General features: G+C 47.7%; 2 protein-coding genes across 7 annotated transcripts in view; both read right to left on the bottom strand.

The window, feature by feature from the left end:
- LOC119567445 (maestro heat-like repeat-containing protein family member 1) overlaps positions 1-21,546 on the bottom strand; it is an 850,842-nt gene that overhangs the window by 639,570 nt on the left and 189,726 nt on the right. The window lies entirely within an intron of this gene.
- LOC102942235 (zinc finger protein RFP) lies at positions 1,602-20,033 on the bottom strand. Of its 6 annotated transcripts, none has more exons than XM_037913280.2 (8): positions 19,430-20,033; positions 16,723-16,818; positions 9,879-10,109; positions 9,624-9,646; positions 8,722-8,837; positions 6,129-6,200; positions 4,591-4,772; positions 1,602-3,484 (listed from the first exon to the last, which is right to left on the bottom strand). In XM_037913280.2, exons 1-8 carry the CDS (start codon positions 19,844-19,846, stop codon positions 3,455-3,457), a joined length of 1,167 nt encoding a protein of 388 aa, XP_037769208.1. In that variant the 5' UTR covers positions 19,847-20,033; the 3' UTR covers positions 1,602-3,454. The 6 variants fall into 6 exon arrangements, with proteins under 6 accessions (XP_037769208.1, XP_037769209.1, XP_043384733.1 ...); XM_037913281.2 differs by having other exon boundaries at positions 4,597-4,772; XM_043528798.1 differs by having other exon boundaries at positions 6,141-6,200; positions 19,430-20,030.

Here is a 21,546-nt window from a genome sequence, read left to right as displayed (position 1 = left end):
AGAGGTGGGCACTGCCTTGTCATCCCTTCTCTTGTCTTCCTGCGGCAGGCCCTGCGGGAGGGTGCTCCCTGCCCACCCCTCACCCCAGGCCCTCTGGACTTTTTTATCGGGCCTAGCAGCACCACCTATTGGAGAACCTGGGAGGTGGGTGGGCACAAGCCCGCCCACTTCTAAAGGCCCCTCCCCCAGCCTAGCGGGAGGGACCACTGGACCCAGGAACCAGTGCAAGCGGAAGGCTTGATCTCTGCTCCTTCCATCTGATGCGGAGGCCCCCTGGAAAACCAGGAAGGGGGCCACCGACACCGAGCCTTCCATCTTGCCCTCGGGTGTACTCCATCCACGGTGCCGGCTGGGGAAGACATGGCATCACCGGAGGGTAGCCCGACTGAGAAGGGCCATCTCCCAGTGGCCCGGCTACTGCGGCCCAGGATCCTGCCTCTGCCCCTCTCCCCGACCCTACTCCTGACCCCTGCCCTTCCCCTGATGCCAATCCTGTCCCTATCCCGTCCACCTCCCACGATGCTATTGCTGTCCCTGGGGCCATCTCCTTCCCTTTCCCGGAGGATGACCACCAGGGAGTGATCTTCGTGTTTCCCTGTCCTGACCCACTAGGGGCTGCTATTTTCCCTCCACTCCCCCCTACTGAGCCAGGGTCTGAGGTGGGCCGTGTGGTGCCAGTCCATCAGGGGCCACGTCGGGGGTCCGCCCCTTGCCTGCCCATCTCAGTGGGCCACGGGGCTGTGCCAGGGGCCCCGCCGGAGGACGGCCAGGGGCCAGTGACCCCGCCCCCCCATACACTGCGAGAAGAGCTGCAGGAGTTTCTCGAAGACGTCCGTGGCTCCCGCAATAAGGTGCAGCTCGCTCTCCAGCGATAGGGGGATTTTCATTAAATCCTCCGGGCCGCAAGGGCCCTCATGGGGGAGGGTAAAAGGACCAGGAAACAGGCTGCCTCAGCCTACCAGTGGGTCCGTGGCTTCTATGTCTCCTTGCTCACCTATGGGGTAGGTGAGCTTCCTTCTGCCAGTTGTGTGCATCTTCACCAGCAGTGCTTCCATTGACTTAAGAGGGGAGCACAGCTACACGGCACTGAGAGCCTGGGCTCCCAGCTCTCTGCGGACCTTGCAGCTAGGAGCTTCACGAATAGAGACAGAGAGGCCTCTCCGCATCAGACCATCCCCTAGCCCAGTGGGTAGGGCACTCACCTGTCAGGTGGTCGATCCCTCCTCCCCCTCAGGTGAAGGAGGGACTTGAACTGGGGGTATCCTACTATGAGGCCTCCTGTGGGTGCCCAGCGTTGTGAGGCAACTCACTACCCGCTGCCCTTGGTGTGAGGCACTCTTGGCTGTGCCTGCCGGGGGTCAGCTCCCTGACTCAGCCAGCCTCTGGCAGTACAAGCAATTCCTCACAGGCCCTGCTCTCTCTGTACAGGCTAATGACAGGCACACTCCAAGCCCTCCAAGCATCTGCTGCAGCCTCCAGCCTCTGATCGGCTGGGCACCCACATAATTCCCAGATCCTCTGTTCCGAAATGAACACACACCCCAGCTTGCCAATTTCACCTCAGGATGATCACTCCGCTCCACACACAGCACTGAGATTTGTTTATAGGGAAAGCAAGCACAAGTTTATTTACCAAAGAACAGAGACTCCAATGACAGCAAGCAGAAATACTGGAAACAAAGGGTTACATATAAAATAAAATGAAAACACTCTGTCTAAAACAACCAACAAGACATGGTCATGTCATATAGAGCAAAAGCTCTCCCCAGATCCTTCCAGCGTATTATAGCCAGGCTTGGCTGTGATCTTCCATTCATGAGACAAGTCCTGCTGCCCTCATGCCACCCCAGTGGAAAGATGCAGAGTTTGTCTCTGTCCCTATAGCTATGGTCCCCAAATCCACTGTCTTCCTTTGCAGAGAGCATAACCCCTGCTGCTTGTGATCCCCTGTCTAGGGTCTCGCCTGGAGACTTACAATCACTTGATTAGCATTTGGCTCAGACTGGGAATGGGCATTGAGTGAGAAGTATACATCAGTGTACAGGAAGACAGACTGATAGGAAAACATCCTCTGCCTGAAAGACACTTGGTTATTAACTTCTCATGACTGGCCCCAACTCACAGACCATAAGAACATAATTTTTGGTAACTATACACATAACTTCTCACTTATTTTCCATACATACATCTCACAAGGATCATGAGGACCAGCATGACACAGGCTTTCAGTGGAGACCTTGTGTGAAGCTCTTTGGTGAACTAATCCGTAGATACCAGACCCTGCGGGTCCCTCTAACACTTATGCAACTTTGTGTCCTCTGCCAGCTGGCACCAAGAGGTCCCTGGGTCATACCCACATCCCAGGCGAGTACCTTAATCACTGGGTGAACAGTTAAAAGCAGGGGGTCTTCCCCACAGGAGTGTGCTGGGCTTTATGAATCCCATTCTTAGGTACCCATCTCCCTCCATTCATTGTACAGGAAACCTGAGCATGTAACTCAGGCTTTACGAGTCCCAGGGATTTTCTAGGAGCCACTGAGCATCCCAACATCTGTGTCCATTTATGAATCTAGCCCCAGGGAAGAGCTGCTGTACATTCTCTACCATTTAAATTAGTTAGCAGAAAGTTTATGCCAGATCACTGGAGGGCAAGGACCTAGGTGTTTAATGTGACAAATGCTGAATGCGCTGTGGCAGGACCCTCCCAATCCACCCAAAACTTTGAAAGCAGGGAAATAAGAATTTAAGGGGAAAGTCTCCTACGTTTACATTGTTTACAGGACTTTTGATAACACCCTCCAACACTCCAGAGACTTTCACTAATATCTGACACAGATCTCAAAACACACTGCACACCCAAACTTCACCATATCAACCCTCTCATGCAAAGTCTTAACATGTATCTCATGGGCTTTTATGTCACTTGTATCAACAGGTCGCAAACCTGGCCATCCCCCATTCCATGCATTTGGGGATGTATCCAGTCATACCCCTGCTGAAGTCACTGTCATTACCAGATTGGAGTGCATACTAATATCACCCCCTCAGACTTTTTCATTCACATGCAAGGGCTCACTCACACCAGCTCCTCTTTCCATGGTGTCCCTTGAAGGAGAATGGACACAGCTGCCTGGACTGGTGCTGGGGAAGTGATGTTACCAGTGGCAGCCACTCCCCTCCTCCCCTGGTTCTGGTCTGTGCACGGCCCCGTGTTCTAATCCCACATCACTGCATGACTGGTAGGTCTGTCAATGAGTCACAGCCAGGGACTCAAAGCAACCAGAGACTCTTTGGTTGTCCATCTTCCTCTGCTCCCATCACTTTAAGTGTCCATTTCACCTTTTCTCTTCTTCTTCTTAACCAGGAGACCCATCCACTGGTCCCTCACTTCCCCAGAGCTCTTCGCTGTGTCTGCCAATCCCATCCTCCTGGCCAGGGCTCGCACAGCATTGTCCTAATTCACCAAGAACATCAGGGACTTGTTCTTAAATAAAGGCCAAGAGATGACAACAGTAAAGTCGCTGTAAAAGCTGCACACTGGGCCCTCTGTGTCTAACCAGACACAAGAAGGTGGTAGCCCTCCAGCAGGAAGCAGAGGCCTTGACAGCAAGGGCACACAGAAAACAGAAGCACAGCGCTGACACCAGCAGATCTCAATGGTTCCCCACAGTGTACACCCACCCCAATAGATATAGTGACTCACAGACCATCTCCTCTCCCAGACATGACTGCAGGGCCCGCTTCCCCTCACCTCAGCATCCCTGGGAAAACCACAGCAATCCCTCACCTGGGGAAGGAATCCTAAGAAGATGCCTAAGGCTATTTTAAAGCAACACAGGAGCTGAAAACAAGAGGGAGGAGCCAGACAGCTCTCTGCAGGCCACAGTCTGAGCAATGAATTACAGCCATGACTAGGTTCCCTTCACATGATAAGCATGTTCTCTTTTGTGGGACCATGGAGTCATACAAGTCTTGGGGACCATGGAAACCCTCCTGCCCCCTTCAGAGACAGGCAGGCTGTGAACCCCCATTTTCCAGTCCTTGTGGGCAGTCATGGTCCCTCAGAAGAAGAGAGACAGAGACAAGCAGGAGAGACCCACAATCGGGCAGAGACAATGGCTTCTCTGGTCTGTTCACTTTGCATTTAAACGTCTCTGCAGGAATATGGGAGTCATGCAGGGTCAAAGAGACTAGGATATCAGAGGCCGGAGAAGCTCATTTCATGAGACCCGAAGCCATGTGCCACCTGGCGTCTCAGGAATACAGAGTGAGTTGGGAACCTACACCCCAGACCCAGAAGAAAGGGTAGATTCTCTCCCCCGTGAATGAGGTTGGTGGGAAAGTGAAGATCGGGGCCTCGCTACCAGCATTGAAAAATGCCACCTGCCCCTGTTCACAGTCCAGAGACACCCGGATCCTGCTAGGCACGCAGCTCAGAGAGAGGGGGGTTGGAGGGGAGCTGAGAGCCTGGAACTGGAACCCCCACCTCTGCACAGCCCAGATCCCCCGCTCAGGTGCCGCACTGAGCTCCTCCTTTCTCTTTACAGACTCTCGGGCCACCCCCACAGCCCAAGCTGTCCCATTCCCCACCTCTACCTCCCAGCAATGTCTCCCTGTGGTGAATCCCTCACAGCCTAGCACACAAGGAGACGAATCAAATCTCTGAGGATGTTCAGGGCGGTTCAGCCGTATGACGTTCCAGGTCAAAATTTTCCGATCCACAGACAGGAGGAGCCGGGGATGAGCCGTGTCTCGATCCAGAGTCACACTCGCTGGGGAGAGAAGCAGAGCACTTCAGGCAGAGCTCAGCTCCCCCAGGAGAGCCCAGCCCAGAGGAAAGGTTCTGGGGGGACAGCCCCTCAAACCAGGGGAAGGGGAAAAGGTGAGACAGTTCTGAGCGGCCCGTCCGCTCCATTTTTTCTCATTAAATATGAAAAAGGAACCTGGGGTGGGATTTTCAGGAACACCTAAGGAAGTTAGGAGCACAAGGCCCATTGGCACTTGACTTGTGCTCCTGACTCCCTTAGATGCTCCTGACAATCCCACCCAGAAATATCCATGAGCACTGCCGGGGCAGAGTAAAGGGTGTTTGGGGGCCAGTCGGTGAGACTGTTTCTGTATATTGGGTGTGTGTGAACTGACTGCTCAGGCTGATGTCAGGATCTGTGGGGCACAAGGAAGCCAGGCCCCCACTCAACTTGATGAGGTATTTCTGCCCTGTCACTCAACGGCTTTGGACAACACCTGATCGGTTCCAGACCAGATGGGCCTGGTTGAGTCACAAATGGGCAGAATCCTGCTGACTATGGGGACAATCAGAAAACTGGAAAAGTCCAATTTCCACTAAAATCAGGCCCTCAGAGGCCCAGGGTGATGTGGGCAGAGGAATCTCTCTGGCTCCCCCTGCTGCCACCTATGACAGGTAGCTGCTAGGGGGTTGCACACTGCATTGCTTATGTAGGCTGAGCTGTATGCCCGGCTGGGCCCCTCCCCCCCAATACAGCCCATTCCCACAGGGAGGCCCCTTACCCTCACTCTACCCAGCCCCCAAGAAGGACCTCCTGCCTGCCCAGTCCAGTCAGTCCCCCCATGACCCCCAAGCTGGTACCCTCACCCCCCATCCCATCCCAAATTTCCATCCATGCCCTTCATTCCCACTCTGACCAGCCACCCCAGCCATGCCCCTAACTCTCCACTCCAATCAACACCCACCACATAGGTGGGTCTCACCTCACACTGTCCAGGCCCCCTAGCTGGAGTCTTCATTCCCTCCCCACGCTGGCCAGACCCCACTAGCTGGGCCCCTAACCTCCTTTGCACCCCAGCCAGCCCTCCTAGCCATTCTGGCTAGCCCCAATAGCCAAGCCTCCATCTGCACGGAAAAACTGGATAAAAAACAGAGCTCAGCCTACATGAGCAAACGTGTGACAAACTAGTGATGTAATCGTACCTTGTGGTTTCCTTAGAATCTAATCATTTTTATATTGTTTTAGTGTGCTGTGTAATTTTCTTTCTTTCTTTCTTTCTTTCTTTCTACTTTAACAAGTAAACAAAAATATTTTGGGGGGAAAGTGTCTTTCCTTCTAATTTAGTAATAAATAAATAAATAACAATAATAGCAACTCCACCTGGAAACGTACCCTTTCCATCTGATCCCATGGATTTCCCCTTTCCTGTCTTCAGTTCCAATGGCAGAGAGTCTAATGGAAGGAACAGGTGAAAGAGACAAGACTTCAAGCTGTTGTGTTTATGGGGCGTCCCTGCTCTTTGTTAACATAACTGCATTTTGGTTATGAGAGAAAAACTGATGGAGCCAGACATAAAGACAGACAAAGCAGTGAAGAAAGAGCCACATTCATTTTTCCAGTGTGGCTAAGTTAAAACTGATCAGAAACTTTGCCTTTTCCCTCTGATGGCAGTGTAACCCAGCGGTTACATACAGTGTTTTGTCTCTGTATGTGCCCAATCGACAGAGAATGCAAGTCTGCGACAGCCGCACCAAGTTCCTTAGTTCAAGCTGTCGAGGCTCCTGTGCTCAGCTGGGAGGGTGCTTGGTTCCATCCCTTTGTCCTTGGTTTGATTCCTAGGGTTGGCCATGATAGTGGCTTTCACGTAAGAAGGGACTTATCTGGGTTTGAAGCATTGGGGACCTCAGCTGTTTGGGATGCGCTTTGTCTGTCAGCAGAAGTATATAACCCACTGGCAAAAGTGGTGTGTCCCACCTCTGATCTACAGATGATGTGAGTTTGTTACAACACTCAGGTAGGAAGCTTGGCTCCAGGTAAAGTTCTCGACACTCATGATTTTAGCTCTGAAGCCCTAGTTCAATCCCTGCTGTGTTGGCCAAGCTAGCAGCTGTCACAACAGCATGTCAGTGCACTTTACTGTCACTCAGCAAGTTACATCACCATCCAGAGAGACAGCATCTACGTTTGTAAAGACAGGGAAAGTGAGGCTCACAGAGATCAAGGACTAGATTTTTTTCTTCAAGCATGGCTGCTTCTTTATGGTGTAGAAAGAACTGATATTTTCTTTTATAAATTCCCTCAATTGTTTCATCTCACTCCTGTCCCCACTGTGGGACAGAATTATCCCTAGGACTGAGCAGAGACTAGTTTTCCCATCTCTTAAATATTTTAGAAAGTTCAAAAATTTTCTCCATCTCAAACTGGGACAAAAAATTGAAGTCTTAAAAATATTTGGTAACTCAAAACAGGGGAAAAAATCAGTTCAGGTGAATGAAAATGTTTCATTTTGAAAGTTCCCAAACAATTCCTTTTTAATTTTCACCTTCTAACTTTTTTTAAAGTCTAATCAGCTGAAATTTTACAACAAAAAGGTCATTTCAAATTTTCCTTTAAAAAATGTCAACATGAAACATTTTGACAACTATGATACTTATTTTCCCCCACAACTTTTATTTGTGTTGGGACATTTGTTGAAACTGATCCTGACTCATGAACAGTTTCAGTTTTGACATAGCAGCATTTTTCAATGAAAAAATGTTTGATCAAAACCTTCCCTATCAGTTCTAATGATCCCCATTTTAAAGATGGGGAAACTGAGGCACAATGCATGACACATTTTTCAAAAGTGAATACTTAAAGTTAGGAGATGAGCCTTTAAATGCAGGGGTATTGGACAGATACATTCACTCCCCAGTATCCATTACCACTGTGGAAGGAACCAGGATTTGCCCAGTTAGTTCGTAGTTAGCTTCTGTCTGTTACTATTGCCCAAGGAGTTAGCAGTGGACTCACAGCCCTTTGGACCAGCCCAGAGTGGGGCCTGCTGGCCCTGGGGAACACAGGGCTGTTTGGGAACAGTGGGAAACCCATCTGTGAAGGGATTCTCCTTTCCACTGGGGCCCATATACACTGCATAGTAAATAGGCCAAGAACTGCCTCAGTGCAGGCACTGGCTGAGACAGTCACAGACAAAGGCGCCAACTTCTGCTCACACCGGCGGGTGCTCGACCCCCCTCTGCCCCTGGCCCCACCCCGATTCCACCCCTGCCCCACCCCCTCCTGCCCCGCCCCCATACCAACCCCTTCCCTGAAGTCCCTGCCCCAACTCCACCCCCATTCCGACTTCTTCTCCAAATCCCAGCCCCAGCCCCACCTCTTCCCCTTCCCCGCTTCCTCACCTGAGCGCACCACGTTCCCGCTCCTCCCTCTCCCTCCCAGAGCTTGCTACGCCACCAAACAGCTGTTTGGCGGCGGAAAGCGCTGGGAGGTAGGCGAAGGAGCAGGGACATGGCACGCTCAGGGGAGGGGGAGGAGGCAGAGGTGAGGTGGGGAGGTGAGGGGAGCTTGGCTGCCGGTGGGTGCAGAGCACCCACAAATTTTTCCCCATGGGTGCTCCAGCCCTGGAGAATCCATGGAGTCGGCACCTATGGTCACACAGCCCAGCAGAAGGAGCAGGCTCAGGCCAAAGGGGACTCTGCTGCACTGACTCTGGCCAGGGCTGCTACCCATAGGCAGCAGCTCTTTAGACAGCCCCCCGTCCACTGGGGGATTCTCTTAGCCCTGATCCAGGAGGCACAGCAACCTCAGCCTGTAGTTTTGACCTGCGGGAGAAGGGCTAAGCGTCCCTCTCCATAGAATGTGGCTGAGTAACTCATTTGGGGTTATTCTGCTGGCTGCTGTGAGGTGGCTGCTGTCTCCTCCTCCAGTCACAGAGACTCCTCTCAATGTCCCCTCCTAGCTCCCTTCTTGGTACCTTTCAGTTTGTTCAGGGTCAGCTTTACAGCAATATTTTTCTGACAGAAATGGCTGAGGCTCCTTTCCAGATCAGAAGAAGCCTCTAACAGCTGCTGGAACTTCTCCTCCTCAGACCTAGAGAGAAAAGAAACATTTCTTTGTGCGATTTAGTGACAGCAGCTGGCCTGAGGACCTGGAGTCTAAGGGCCTGTATTTGTGGGGAATTTTCTAGCAGAAGTATATGCGTATGGTTATATCACTGGAGCTCTGCCAGGAAACCCCCTGGGTCGACAGTCTTATCCAGCCTCTGAGCAGGCACAGCCCAGGCAATGGCAGCACAAGCTTTCTACATAGTGGCCACTGATGTGCTTCAGCACTGACCTGGAGACCAGCTCTAGGGACGAGAAGGGAGTTGTCTCCATGGCTAGTTCAGTCCTTGGCCTTCATCTTCTATGAGCCAGGATGTTCCCATGTTCTTGTATTTATTACATGGTGGGCATCTGCCCCCTAGGAACTGGTCTGAGAGCCCCACTTGCCCATTCCTGAAATGACTTCACCCGTGTCACCAAACAATAAATTAGGTGGTAAGTGTTCTGATCACTGCTGACCTGGGCAAAAGAGAAGCCAATGACTGTGAAAGGTGGTGAAAGACCCATATTCCATCCCCAGACTCCTGAGGCAGCCAGTCCCCTAGAGATGGATGTTACCAGGTTTAGGGTAATAACCCTTCCCCTAGGACTCCAGTCCTGTATAAAAGGATAACACCCCAGGGTTAAGGGTCAACACAGGGAGATTGGTCTCTGAAATGTGACCCTGCCCCACACATTGTGCTGTTGTGCCCTGGGAAGATGCACTAATAAGGTTCCCGAGCCCCTTTCCAGTGCTGAGAAGCATGAGGGAGAGTGAGAAGGAGCCACTTACCTGTTCATGGTGCTTCTGATATCCTAGAGGGGGCAAGAGAGAAAAAAGGGAGCTCAGTCCCACTTGCCCCACACTGGGCATCCCTCCTGCTCTGGAGGGGACTCACTGTACCATTACCACATCTGTTCCAGAGGGAATTTTTAGGAGAAAGTTTGCAGCTTTAAACAATTTGATACATTTATTTTCCAAGGCTCATGATTCAGGAACCTGCCTCTCCCTGTTTAGGGATCTGAGGGGGGTTTATAATGTCCTCACCTGCAGGAATTCACTGGCTGGTTGCCTGCACTTCCCCTCCAGCTCACTGATCTGCTCACTGAGACGGGAAATCTCCTTGGAGAGTTTGGTGACATTTTCATCCTGCAGCTTCACAATCTCCTGGTCCAGCTCTGCCAGCCGGGCCAGCAGGAGTTGCTCTTGTTCCCTCAGGAACTGATGCAGCTGCTCAAACTCAGACATAATCTTCAGTCTTTCAGCTTCTATCTGTTTCTGTAATAGACAAAAAGAAACAGAGAGAGGCTGGTCAGGGTCCTAGAGAGGAGTCATGGGTCAGGTCATAAAGCCCTGGGTGTGAGGGAAGGAGCATTTCACTGCAACCCCTGAGAATTCAATACCTAACACTTAAATGTGCCCTGTGGTCACAAGGGAGAAGATTTTCCCACAGGTTCCTATTTGGACCCTATCTCCCTTCAAAGGGAGGTTTTTGTGTCTCACATGAGGAGGAATTTCTGTGTCCATTGCCTTCTGGCGATCCAGGTCCATGGCAGCAAGGAGTGCGGTTCAGCCAATTGGCAGGGACTTCGGAGAGAGGCCAGGGGAGAAAGAAAAACCAATAGAACAAACAGATGAAAAAGCAGCAATATTGTAACTGGGAAGACAGGATCTCAACAAACTGTATTGAGACACAAAGAGAGAGAATTCCACCAAACACACAGAAATTGATTCTCTCCCCCCTCCCCCCCACACAGAAAAACCCACAAAGAACAGACAGCTATTCTACATTTCTCTTATCTTTCTCTCTGCTGCAACTGCGGGGTGGACAGCAGGGGAAGGTGCTTGGTCCTCAGTCTGCTCTCTGGCCCCCTGGAGCTGTGTGGGTCCCAGGCCAAAATGCACTTTCACAGTGGTGAGCCCCAAAACTTCCACACAGCCTCCCGGGGATTGTAGAACTGATCACTGAAATTGTTTCTAATTGTTCACTTTATTAATATAACTTCATAAGTAAAGTTTTATGAATGAAACTACATTCACTCATAAAACCAGGTACCCCAATAACTGGCTAATTGTGTTTCACTTTCAATCCAATTGCTGCTTAAATCGCTGAAACTTACACTGTTTCAACATTGTAACTTCTGCTCACCGTTTGTCATTCCTTACACTTGTCCATGTTGTAACCCAAACTCCATTTTAAAATGCTCACTTCATTTTTGCAAAACCCTGCTGTAATCTTATTAGTGTAGTTTAGATGTGTGAATGAGGTATGTATGGATGATGGAATCAACCTCCAGCCCCAAACTGTCCTGATGAAATAAAGTGTAAACACCAATGGCTGAAGATGCAGACAACAGCCCTGACAAAGTAAGGGGAGTCCATCCTCCAAAGAAAAGAACAAAAGTACAATTGAAGAAACATCAAAGCCAGGTCCTAGGCTGAAAGTCATGTCTGCAATTGACAGGTGATCAATCACACCGAACCCAGAGGCAGCGTGACACAGCAAGACCTATAGACTCTGGATTTAAACTAAAGCCTACAAAAAGGATGGGTGAGATGGAAGACTTTGGAGGGTAACATTCTGCTGCCAACATGGAAGGGCATCGGTGCATGCCCACCAGAGACCCAGCTCTTCCTTGTGCCCGGCTTTCCTGGCCAGTTAGCAGCCACAAGCTACGAACCAAAGCCATGAACTCAAGCTACATTCAGGAATGGTAATTATACAGCAGCTGCAGAACATTTGGTGTGTGTATGTGCATGTGTGTGTGTATATACATATGTGTTAGATATGAGTTATTGGTCTTAAATCAAATTGTGTTATTCTAATAAACATGACATCTTGTCTTGTCCCCTGAAACAATCCTGTGCAGTTTTGTCTCTATAACAGGATCCCTTATCCCTGCATCCCACGGTGTGGCGGGGCAGGGATAAGGGGTTCCTGAGGTGCTGGAGTACACTGCACCCGAAGCCCTGGGGATGTACTTCACTGCTCTGCAGCCAGCAGCAGCCAGGCTGGGGCGGGGGTGTGTGTGTTTTTCCTCAGATACCTTCATTTTATGTAAAACTTCAAAACAAAAAGAGAAAAATGAATAAAAACCCAAACAAACAAAAACCCCTTCACTGGACAGCCCATTTTAAACATTAAGAATTGCAAAGTTTCACGTTACTAGTTTGATGGCCCTGGAGCCTGATGTCCTAATTAGCCTCAGAACAGGGGCACATGGGCATTTTCCTGCCAGCGTGACTCTGCCTAGAGCTGGGGAGCCCAATTCTCAGATTAGATGGTAGTCAGTACTGGATTTGCCATAGCGCTAGGCCCAAGCTCAGAAAGGGGCCTATAGCACTTGCTTCCTCCCCTCTCGCAGCGCTGCAGAAGTGGAGGCTCTGAGGGCGAGCCTTGGAGCAGCAGGGATCCAGCATGGGAACTGAGAACCCAAGGGGCCCTGGGAGCTGTAGTTCCTTGGCCAGCTCCCTGCCTAGAGAGCCAGCCCTGGAGCAGGGAGGGAACTACATTTCCCAGCATTCCCTTGGCTGCTATCAACAGGAAAGGGAGGGGGAAAGAGTGGGGAAGCTGTGAGACCCCATGCGCTGCAGCTTGCTGTAGATGGGGAGCTGGCTGCTAGAAGGGGGCAGCATTGTGCCTGGGGAACAAATATGCCCAAGGAGTAGAAGGTTTTGGCCCAGATATCACCCTTAGAAGACTTCCCCAGACTGGCTTAGGGATGCTGGTGTGACCTCACCTTGCAGCCCCCGAAGAAGGAACTGGGTGGAATGAATGGACAGTGCACCTCTCTATCTGAAGCCTAGCAGAGGAGGTCTGTGGACCCCACCAGGAGAAGTTAAAATGAAAAGTAAGGGAGGGGAGGCTCTACTAGAGGTCCTGGGCAGCTTTAGGTACAGTACCAGGCACGCAGGAGGATCTCCACTTCTGAGCCATGAAAGTAGAAATTGACTTTTCCTTTCCAGATTTATCCAATATTCAGAAAAGGAATCTAGCACATGCCTTCCAGATTTGAATACCCTCAAAATTCAGGAGTGCTCAAGCTCAATCTGGGCAGCTGTTACTTCATTTCTCCCAAATCAAATGTACTGATCCGCTGTAATTTGCTGTAGAAAAAGTAGGATAAAATTGAGCAATAAATGCTGGGATCTTCCCAGTGCTAACTAGGACTGGAATTGCTATTTTCAACAGCCATTGCCATTTTTTTTAGTTTTTGTTTGTTTAAACAGAAGACCGTGATATTGCATAGGCAAATTCCCCACTGAAATGAAGAGTGGAAGAAAAGAATAACAAAGGCACCTCAACTCTTCCTCATTTACGCAGGACAGACTTACAATATGGATCAGATATCCTCCAATCACACAAGCTGAAAATTGTTCCACTTGACTGCAGTTCTGTAACCATGCGGGAACCAGTCCTGTCTGTGTTCTGTGCACATCCAAAATTCCTGCTGAATTCGGAAGGGCCTGGCTTTGGTGACCACACGTCCTGATGTTTTTAGCCCTGGTAAGCTAAGCAGGAGGCCTCTCAGCAAAAGTTAGGTGCTGTAGGAAGTGTTGCTTATTCACTAGGTAACGTGAGACCTTCCTGTTACAATAGTAAACCAGTGCAGCACAGAATGCACTTTGCTTCTGGAGTCTAGAACGGGGTCCTTTGCTTCTGTACACAGCCCATTAAAGACAATGAAAAGACTCCCACTTACTTCAACAGGCTTTGGACAGAACTGGTTATACACAGGGTAACTCCACTGTCTTCACAGGATCCTGGTCCCACAGCAGAGGGGGGCCATGTGAGCTTGTTGCAGAGCTGCTGCTCAGGGATGGGAACCTCCTGGCACTCCAGCCTCCAAAATCATTCAGGCTGCACTTTTTGCATGACTATGTGCTAACTGAGAGGTGCGTGGGAATTGGTGGCCTCTGCTGCAGGTGATGGGCATCTCAGGTACTTAAAGCCATGGCCTAGAGGAGGGAAGCGCCTAACTCCAGATTCTGCAGCTGCCTAGGGCCAGCGCTGAGAGTTTAGAACCCCTAGTGCTGCCATTGCAAGGTTCAAGCATGCTCAGCCTTGGAATTGTCACCCCTCCCTTGCTAGCAGCTGCAGCTATCTGGACAAGGAGTAATGGTCTCAAGTTGCAGTGGGGGAGATTTAGGTTGGATATTAGGAAAAACTTTTTCACTAGGAGCGTGGTGAAACATTGGAATGCGTTACCTAGGGAGGTGGTGGAATCCCCTTCCTTAGAAGTTTTTAAGGTCAGGCTTGACAAAGCCCTGGCTGGGATGATTTAGTTGGGGATTGGTCCTGCTCTGGGCAGGGGGTTGGACTAGATGACCTCCAGAGGTCCCTTCCAACTCTGATATTCTATGATTCTATGATTCTAAGGCTGGCCCCATGGCTGTAGCCAGAGAAGCTGCAGGTGGCTCTGTGACTACTGGGGGCCATTAAGCTAGGAGCAGATAAAGAAACTGGAGTTAACCTCAAGGAAAAGAGGTCACCAGTAGGAAAGGAATGTCAAGGGGGTGGTGGTGACCAAGTAGTAGACTAGCATGTAGATGGGAGCAGAGGGAGAAAGGCTGGTGACTTCAGGTTCCCAGGGGCTAAGTCCTCACTTTGGGGAAATGGTGTTTGCAATGGACAGTGCCCCTCTCTATCTGAAGCCTAGCAGGGGAGGTCTGTGGTCTGGCAGGATGAGTGCTGAGGGAGGGATTTGTCAGAATTGATCAGGTTGTGAAACTGGCTGTGAAACGTTTTTGAGCTGAGACCAGAACCACGTACAGTGACAGGTGACATAGGGTGGTACTGGAGACGTGGCTATAGAAGGTCTGAATGAGGAAGGAGACAAATCTGTGGGGGTTTGCCCCGCTCACTGTGGACACTGGTAAACCCACACGGGTGTACAGCTTAATGAGAAAAACTGGGGGCTGAGGGAGCTGTGTATGGCAATGCATATAGTCATGCAGAGGTGTGTGATCAAAATGAAAAATGTCTCTGAGATTCAGTACTGGGTTTACTGTGGCACCAATGGCACTGCCACACCAGGCCCACACTCGGGGCCCACAAATATGTTTTGTCTCCAGGGCCCACAAAAGGTTAATCCGGCCCTGACGGTAGTTCAGTATAAAACCTTCTCCCACTGCAGCCATTCTACTGAGACAGCCACCAAAGGAGCCAATTATGCCATGTATGTCCTCATGAGCTCCTTGTGGGGAGTCCCCAGCACTGTCACACCTAGGAAATAGGATGGGCAGTAGAGTTTTCCCAACATGCACCACGTTCCTAGGCTAGAGTGACGACACAGGGAGGGGGTGCTAGGCACTCTGGGATAGGGTTACTTTGACTCGGGTCTATGCACAGCAGTGCGGATGCCAGAGCCCTACATTCAAGCATGAGTCAGAAAATCGTTAGCCTAGGGGTAAAGTGCCGTGTAGACACTTGTTGGGCTATGTTAGGGTTAACTAACAGACATGGGAAGCTGCTAATGTGCTGACATGGCATTAGGGGACAAAGGCAAAAGAAGGCAGTATTTCTTTGTTTAATACATAAGTTGCCATATTTTCCCCTTCCCTGTTGCCTGTAAGAATTAATAAGAATTCTTGAATGCATGAGAAATGTAGCTGTTGAATATTGCCCTATGTGTGAAAGAAGGTAAAAGAAATGTTATCTCCCCCTCCCTTCCTTTCCCAGCAACATAAACAAGCCCTGGCTTATGGCCCCTTCCTCCCTCCCCTGAGAATTGCTCATGGCCCCTTCCTCCCTCCCCTGAGAATTGCTGACCAGGGAGATTTGTGGCAACAAATTGTTGCAAAGAAATATATTTTCAAGGTAAAAATGCCTGTGTGATATGCATAATGCTGTGCACAACAGATAGGGTGGGTTTACTCACAGACTGGGTGTTTTTATTACTTAATAAGGGGTTTTGGGGTGTTGTAATGGATATAGGCATGTACGTACTAACTTAGACAAAAAGAAGTGTGCTGTAACTAATTCGGTGCTTACTGGATAATTGGGTCCAGGGGAACAAGTATCTCAATAAAGAAGCCTGTACTCATATCTGGCTCTCGGTCAACCTGCTTCATTTCTTCTAACACTCAAGCATGTGGTTAGAATCATAGAATATCAGGGTTGGAAGGGACCTCAGGAGGTCATCTAGTCCAACCCCTGCTCAAAGCACTGATACATTGCCTGATACAGGTCAGCTGACTCGAGTCTCACTAACCCTTGGCCTACATTGCTGCATAGACATACCCTTTGGGGTTATGCCAGCATATCTGGCATATGCATATGCCAGCTGCTATAGTATACTTTCAGTTCAGGTTGATATTCCAGTGGACAGGGCACTGGATAGGGAGTCAGAAAAACTGGGTTCTGTTCCTAGCTCTGCTCCTTGGTGACCTTGGCAAGTCACTTACCCGCCTCATGCCAAAATGAAGATAATGATATTGACCTCCTTTGTAAAGAGCTTTGAGAGCTATTGATGAAAAATGCTATATAAGACCTAGGTATTAACTATTAATATTGGGGTGCATCTCCCCTGCTGCACTGTGGTCTCCCCTCTGGCTGAGCTGTGGTATATCTAGGGAGATAAATGTTGGCCTGTAAGAGAGACTGGAGACATGACACACAACTCCCTTGGGGCTCTGTGGTAGCTCAAGTGGATACAGATTAATTTGGAACTGACCCAGAACTAAACGTTTTCATTCAGTTTGATAAACTGAATTGAAACATTTCAGTATTTCTGAATCAAACCTTTTCTGAACTATCTCCAAGAGAAGTTTTGATATTTTGATGTTTTGTCCTGGATCCAAATGAAAATAAATATTGAAATATCGGAATTTCCATTCCATGGGAAATTCTATTTTCCAGTCAGATCCATTAATAACTATTGGCACCTACCAGATGTTCCCAGCTTCTCTGTGTATCCGTCACTTTAATTTCCTGTAGTTTTTCTCTCTCTTTCTTCAGAGACATCAAATGGGTCTGAATTTTTTTCTGAGTAGAAAAAAAAAGTTTTAATTATTTGAGAGTTTATTTATTTACTGTGGGAGGGCTGATTTGAGGAACAAAATCTATGTGTATTGTCATACTGGAGGGGGGTGGTAGCTGCCAGCAAGTGTGTTTTGATCTATGGGTATTTGTAGAGTTTTTTGAAGTTTATGGCTGTGCTAGCCCACTTTCATTCATACTAAACAAGGGTGCAGTTCAGTGTCCATTTGTTTAGTGATAGCTGAAACAATAGATGCTACCACCCAAGTCGTGGGCCAGCATGGCGGCATGAGGCTGGAGTAGAAGCTGACTCACATGGACTGAGGAGTTTCCTGGGACCGATTGCAACCACAGGGGCTGTGGATTGATTGGATGGCAGCTTTGTCAGTGTGTGTGTAGCAGATGCAGGTGGGGGGAACAGGAGAAAAGTAGCCAGAATAGCCAGGAAACATGGATAGTGTGGCCCAGAGTGGAAGACAAAAGAGGGAGTTTGTTTTGGGCAGAGTGCTGGCTGGAAAAATCAGGCTTGGACTTCTGAGCAAGGAAACTGCCTTCTGTTGTTTGTGTCTGGTGTGTTCAGGGAAACAGAACTTTGTGTACATTGTTAAAAAATGAACATGATTGCACGCATCTAATACTCCATCATCAATTTCTCCTCCTAATGGAAATGACCTGCAAGGCCCTAAATTTTGTCTAATAGCTCAGGCCAAAAGGGATGACATTTTAAACAATTGTTGATCAGACAGACATTGAATGGAACCAAGTTCCTTTTCCGTAACCTATTGGCATCACTGTAACCATCAGAATACAATAGAGCAAGATAGATACATTGGAGAAAGGTCTGATGTGTGAATTAAAGCTGGGTGACATTTTTTTCAGTAAATAATTTATTCATTGAAAAATTCAGTTTGGGGCCAACTGAAACCGTTTGTGAATTTGGGTCACATTTGGCGAACAGTTTCAGGGCAGAGGAGGGGAGGGAAAATACAGAAAATCAAAATGTTACAAGTTTTTCATTTTAAAATTATGTTTGTTTTAAGTTTAGTTAGATTTAACTTTTTTTTTTTTAAAGGGGGAGAAGAAAAGGGGAAAGAGAGCTCAAAAATTAATTGAAACATTTAGTTTCAGATTGAACAAAATATTTCATTTCAGATTAAACAAAATATTTTGTTTGACCCAAAATGATTTGTTTTCCCAGTTTTCATTTTGGTGAAGGGAAAAATGCTGTTCTGTGTCAATCTAAAACTATTACTTTTTCCAGTTTCTCAGGTCAGTCACTGAACTGCAAAATCAATTATTTCCCCAGCTCTAGTGTAGTTGTCATTTAAAAGTTTCTGTTCTCCAGAAAACTTCTTTTATTTAATCTTTCATGCAATCAGTATGTTACAGAGTTGGGAAATTCTGTTACAATAACAGCAGATAGAGAGGAATTAAGTGTTACCAACAAATTGCAATGAAATTGAATTGTCTTTAAAATGAAAAGGAGTACTTGTGGCACCTTAGAGACTAACCAATTTATTTGAGCATAAGCTTTCATGAGCTACAGCTCACTTCATTGGATGCATTCAGTGGAAAATACAGTGAGGAGATTTATATACACACAGAACAGGAAAAAATGGGTGTTTATCGTGCACACTGTAAGGAGAGCGATCACTTAAGATGAGCTATTACCAGCTTGAGGGGGGGGAGAAAACCCTTTATAGTGATAATCAAGGTGGGCCATTTCCAGCAGTTAACAAGAACGTCTGAGGAACGTGTGCGTGTGTGTGTGTGGGGGGGGGGAATAAACAAGGGGAAATAGTTTTACTTTGTGTAATGACTCAACCACTCCCAGTCTCTATTCAAGCCTAAGTTAATTGTATCCAATTTGCAAATTAATTCCAATTCAGCAGTCTCCCGTTGGAGTCTGTTTTTGAAGTCTTTTTGTTGAAGAATTGTCACTTTTAGGTCTGAGATTGAGTGACCAGAGAGTCAACAAAAAGACTTCAAAAACAGATTCCAACGGGAGACTGCTGAATTGGAATTAATTTGCAAGTTGGATACAATTAACTTAGGCTTGAATAGAGACTGGGAGTGGTTGAATCATTACACAAAGTAAAACTATTTCCCCTTGTTTATTTCCCCCCCCCCCCCCCCCCCCCCCGTTCCTCAGACGTTCTTGTTAACTGCTGGAAATGGCCCACCTTGATTATCACTATAAAGGGTTTTCTCCCCCCCCCAAGCTGGTAATAGCTCATCTTAAGTGATCGCTCTCCTTACAGTGTGCACGATAAACACCCATTTTTTCATGTTCTGTGTGTATATAAATCTCCTCACTGTATTTTCCACTGAATGCATCCAATGAAGTGAGCTGTAGCTCACGAAAGCTTATGCTCAAATAAATTGGTTAGTCTCTAAGGTGCCACAAGTACTCCTTTTCTTTTTGCGAATACAGACTAACATGGCTGCTACTCTGAAACCGGTCTTTAAAATCTAGACCTGAAGAAGAGCTCTGTGTAAGCTTGGAAGCTTGTCTTTTTCACAAACATAAGTTGGTCCAATAAAAGATATTACCTCACTCACTTGTCTCTTTAAAATCCAAAGCTGTTAACTATAACACTACATGATGGTGTCCTACCTTGTACTCCTGGGCAGCCTCCTCTATGGGAACCACAGTGTGAGCTCTGTGCTCCTTGGATCTGTCACACACCAAGCAGATGGGGGTCTGATCCTCCTCACAGAACAGTTTCAGTTCCTCCCCATGTATCTCACACACTCTCTCCCCTTCGACTCCTTTTGCTGCCTGTAATCTCAGCTGTTTGGCAAGTTCTACAACATTTGCCAGCTGCCTATTGGGCCTGAAGTTTCTGTGTTGAAGGATTTCTCTGCACTGAGGGCAGGAGAAGTTTGCATCGGATCCCTGCCAGCACTGGGTGACACAGAGTCGGCAGAAATTGTGCCCACAGTCTAGAATCACTGGGGCTTTAAAATACTCCAGGCAGATGGGACAAGTAGCTTCCTCCTGAAGGCTTTCTACAGGGTTCTCTGTAGCCATGACTCTCTGTGGGGGAGTGTGACTGGGTAGCTGTGCAGTGTTTTGCTGAGCTCAGTCAGGTTTCCGGCTCCTCCTGCACCAGGAAGTGGGCGGGCTCTCTCGTGAAACTGACTCATGATGTCTTGCTTTGCTGGAAGGAGTCCATTGTTAAAGAGATAGCCCAAGGCAGTGGCTCTCAACCTTTGCAGACTACTGTACCCCTTTCAGGAGTCTGATTTTTCTTAAGTACCCCAAGTTTCACCTCACTTAAAAACTACTTCCCTGCAAAATCAGACATAAAAATACAAAAGTGTCACAGTCTCACTGTTACTGAAAAATTGCTTCCTTTCTCATTTTTATCATATAATTTAAAAGAAATCAGTTGGAATATAAATATTGTACTTACATTTCAGTGTATAGTATTTAGTACATTATAAACAAGTCATAGTTGTATGAAATTTTAGTTTGTACTGACTGTACTAGTTCTTTTTATGCAGCCTGTTGTAAAACTAGGCAAATATCTAGATGAGTTGATGTTCCCCCAGAAGACCTCTGCGTACCCCCAGGGGTATGTGTACGCCTGGTTGAGAACCATTGGCTAGAGGAACACTGATGAGGAATGGAATATTTTCTGTCTAAGGAGTAAAAAGAAAAGGAGTACTTGTGGCACCTTAGAGACTAACCAATTTATTTGAGCATGAGCTTTCGTGAGCTACAGCTTAGAGTTTACAGCTTACAGCTTAAGCATGAGCTTACAGCTTCATCGGATGAAGTGAGCTGTAGCTCACGAAAGCTCATGCTCAAATAAATTGGTTAGTCTCTAAGGTGCCACAAGTACTCCTTTTCTTTTTGCTAATACAGACTAACACGGCTGTTACTCTGAAACCTGTCTAAGGAGTGACACTGCTATTAAGTTCATGGTAAATAAATTGGGAATGTTGTGAATATCTGTCCATTACTTACAGAGATATAGGATGACGTAGTTTTCTCAAACAATTAAACAGTACAATGCAAGGAAATGCACTTAAGGTCCAAAATCCTTATTCCTGTGCCCATCCTCCACCAGATTCCTGGAGCTTTGCATATAATATGAGGCAGAACTTTTGTTTAGGAAACTTTAGATATGAATTATGTTTATTATGGTAGTGTTTAAGGACCAACCAAAAATGGGACATCCATTGTGCTAGGCACACGGACCAACATTTTCTATCTAATTTCAGGGACATTTGTGGTGTTAACTTGCTAATACACTGACACACACAATAAAGTTCCTTTATTTTATTTTGCTAAATAATAACATAGAAACACAGATTTACCCTATTAATGATCGTGCTGAAGTACAGTGAACATTGCACTCTTTCCTGTCATTAGCATCCCTTATTCAGACTGAGCTGGCATCAGTCCTGTTGCAGAAACAGATTAACTTTGCTGGAAGTATACCCCTTAGTTTTGCCTCATAGCAATGCTGACTGTGACAGGATTTTCAGCATTTGTGCAAAAATTCACACACAGCAAAGAAGTGCTAGCCAAGACCCCCTTGCCATTTACCAACACGTGAAGGAAAGGGTGGGCATATGTTAGTGAATCCCCAGATTGAAAAGCTATGGAATAGCAGATCCTCTCTGCTTATTTTTCACTAATGTCCATACCCTGTCAGGTCTTGATCCAGCCCAGCTATAACAGCACCCCTTCTGCCCAGGAGGAAGGACCTGCAATTAAAT

This window comes from Chelonia mydas, chromosome 14, assembly GCF_015237465.2.
Source record: "Chelonia mydas isolate rCheMyd1 chromosome 14, rCheMyd1.pri.v2, whole genome shotgun sequence".
Taxonomy (NCBI): domain Eukaryota; kingdom Metazoa; phylum Chordata; order Testudines; family Cheloniidae; genus Chelonia; species Chelonia mydas.
The sequence above is the reverse complement of the archived record's forward strand: the minus strand, read 5'-3'. Positions and strand labels throughout refer to the sequence as shown.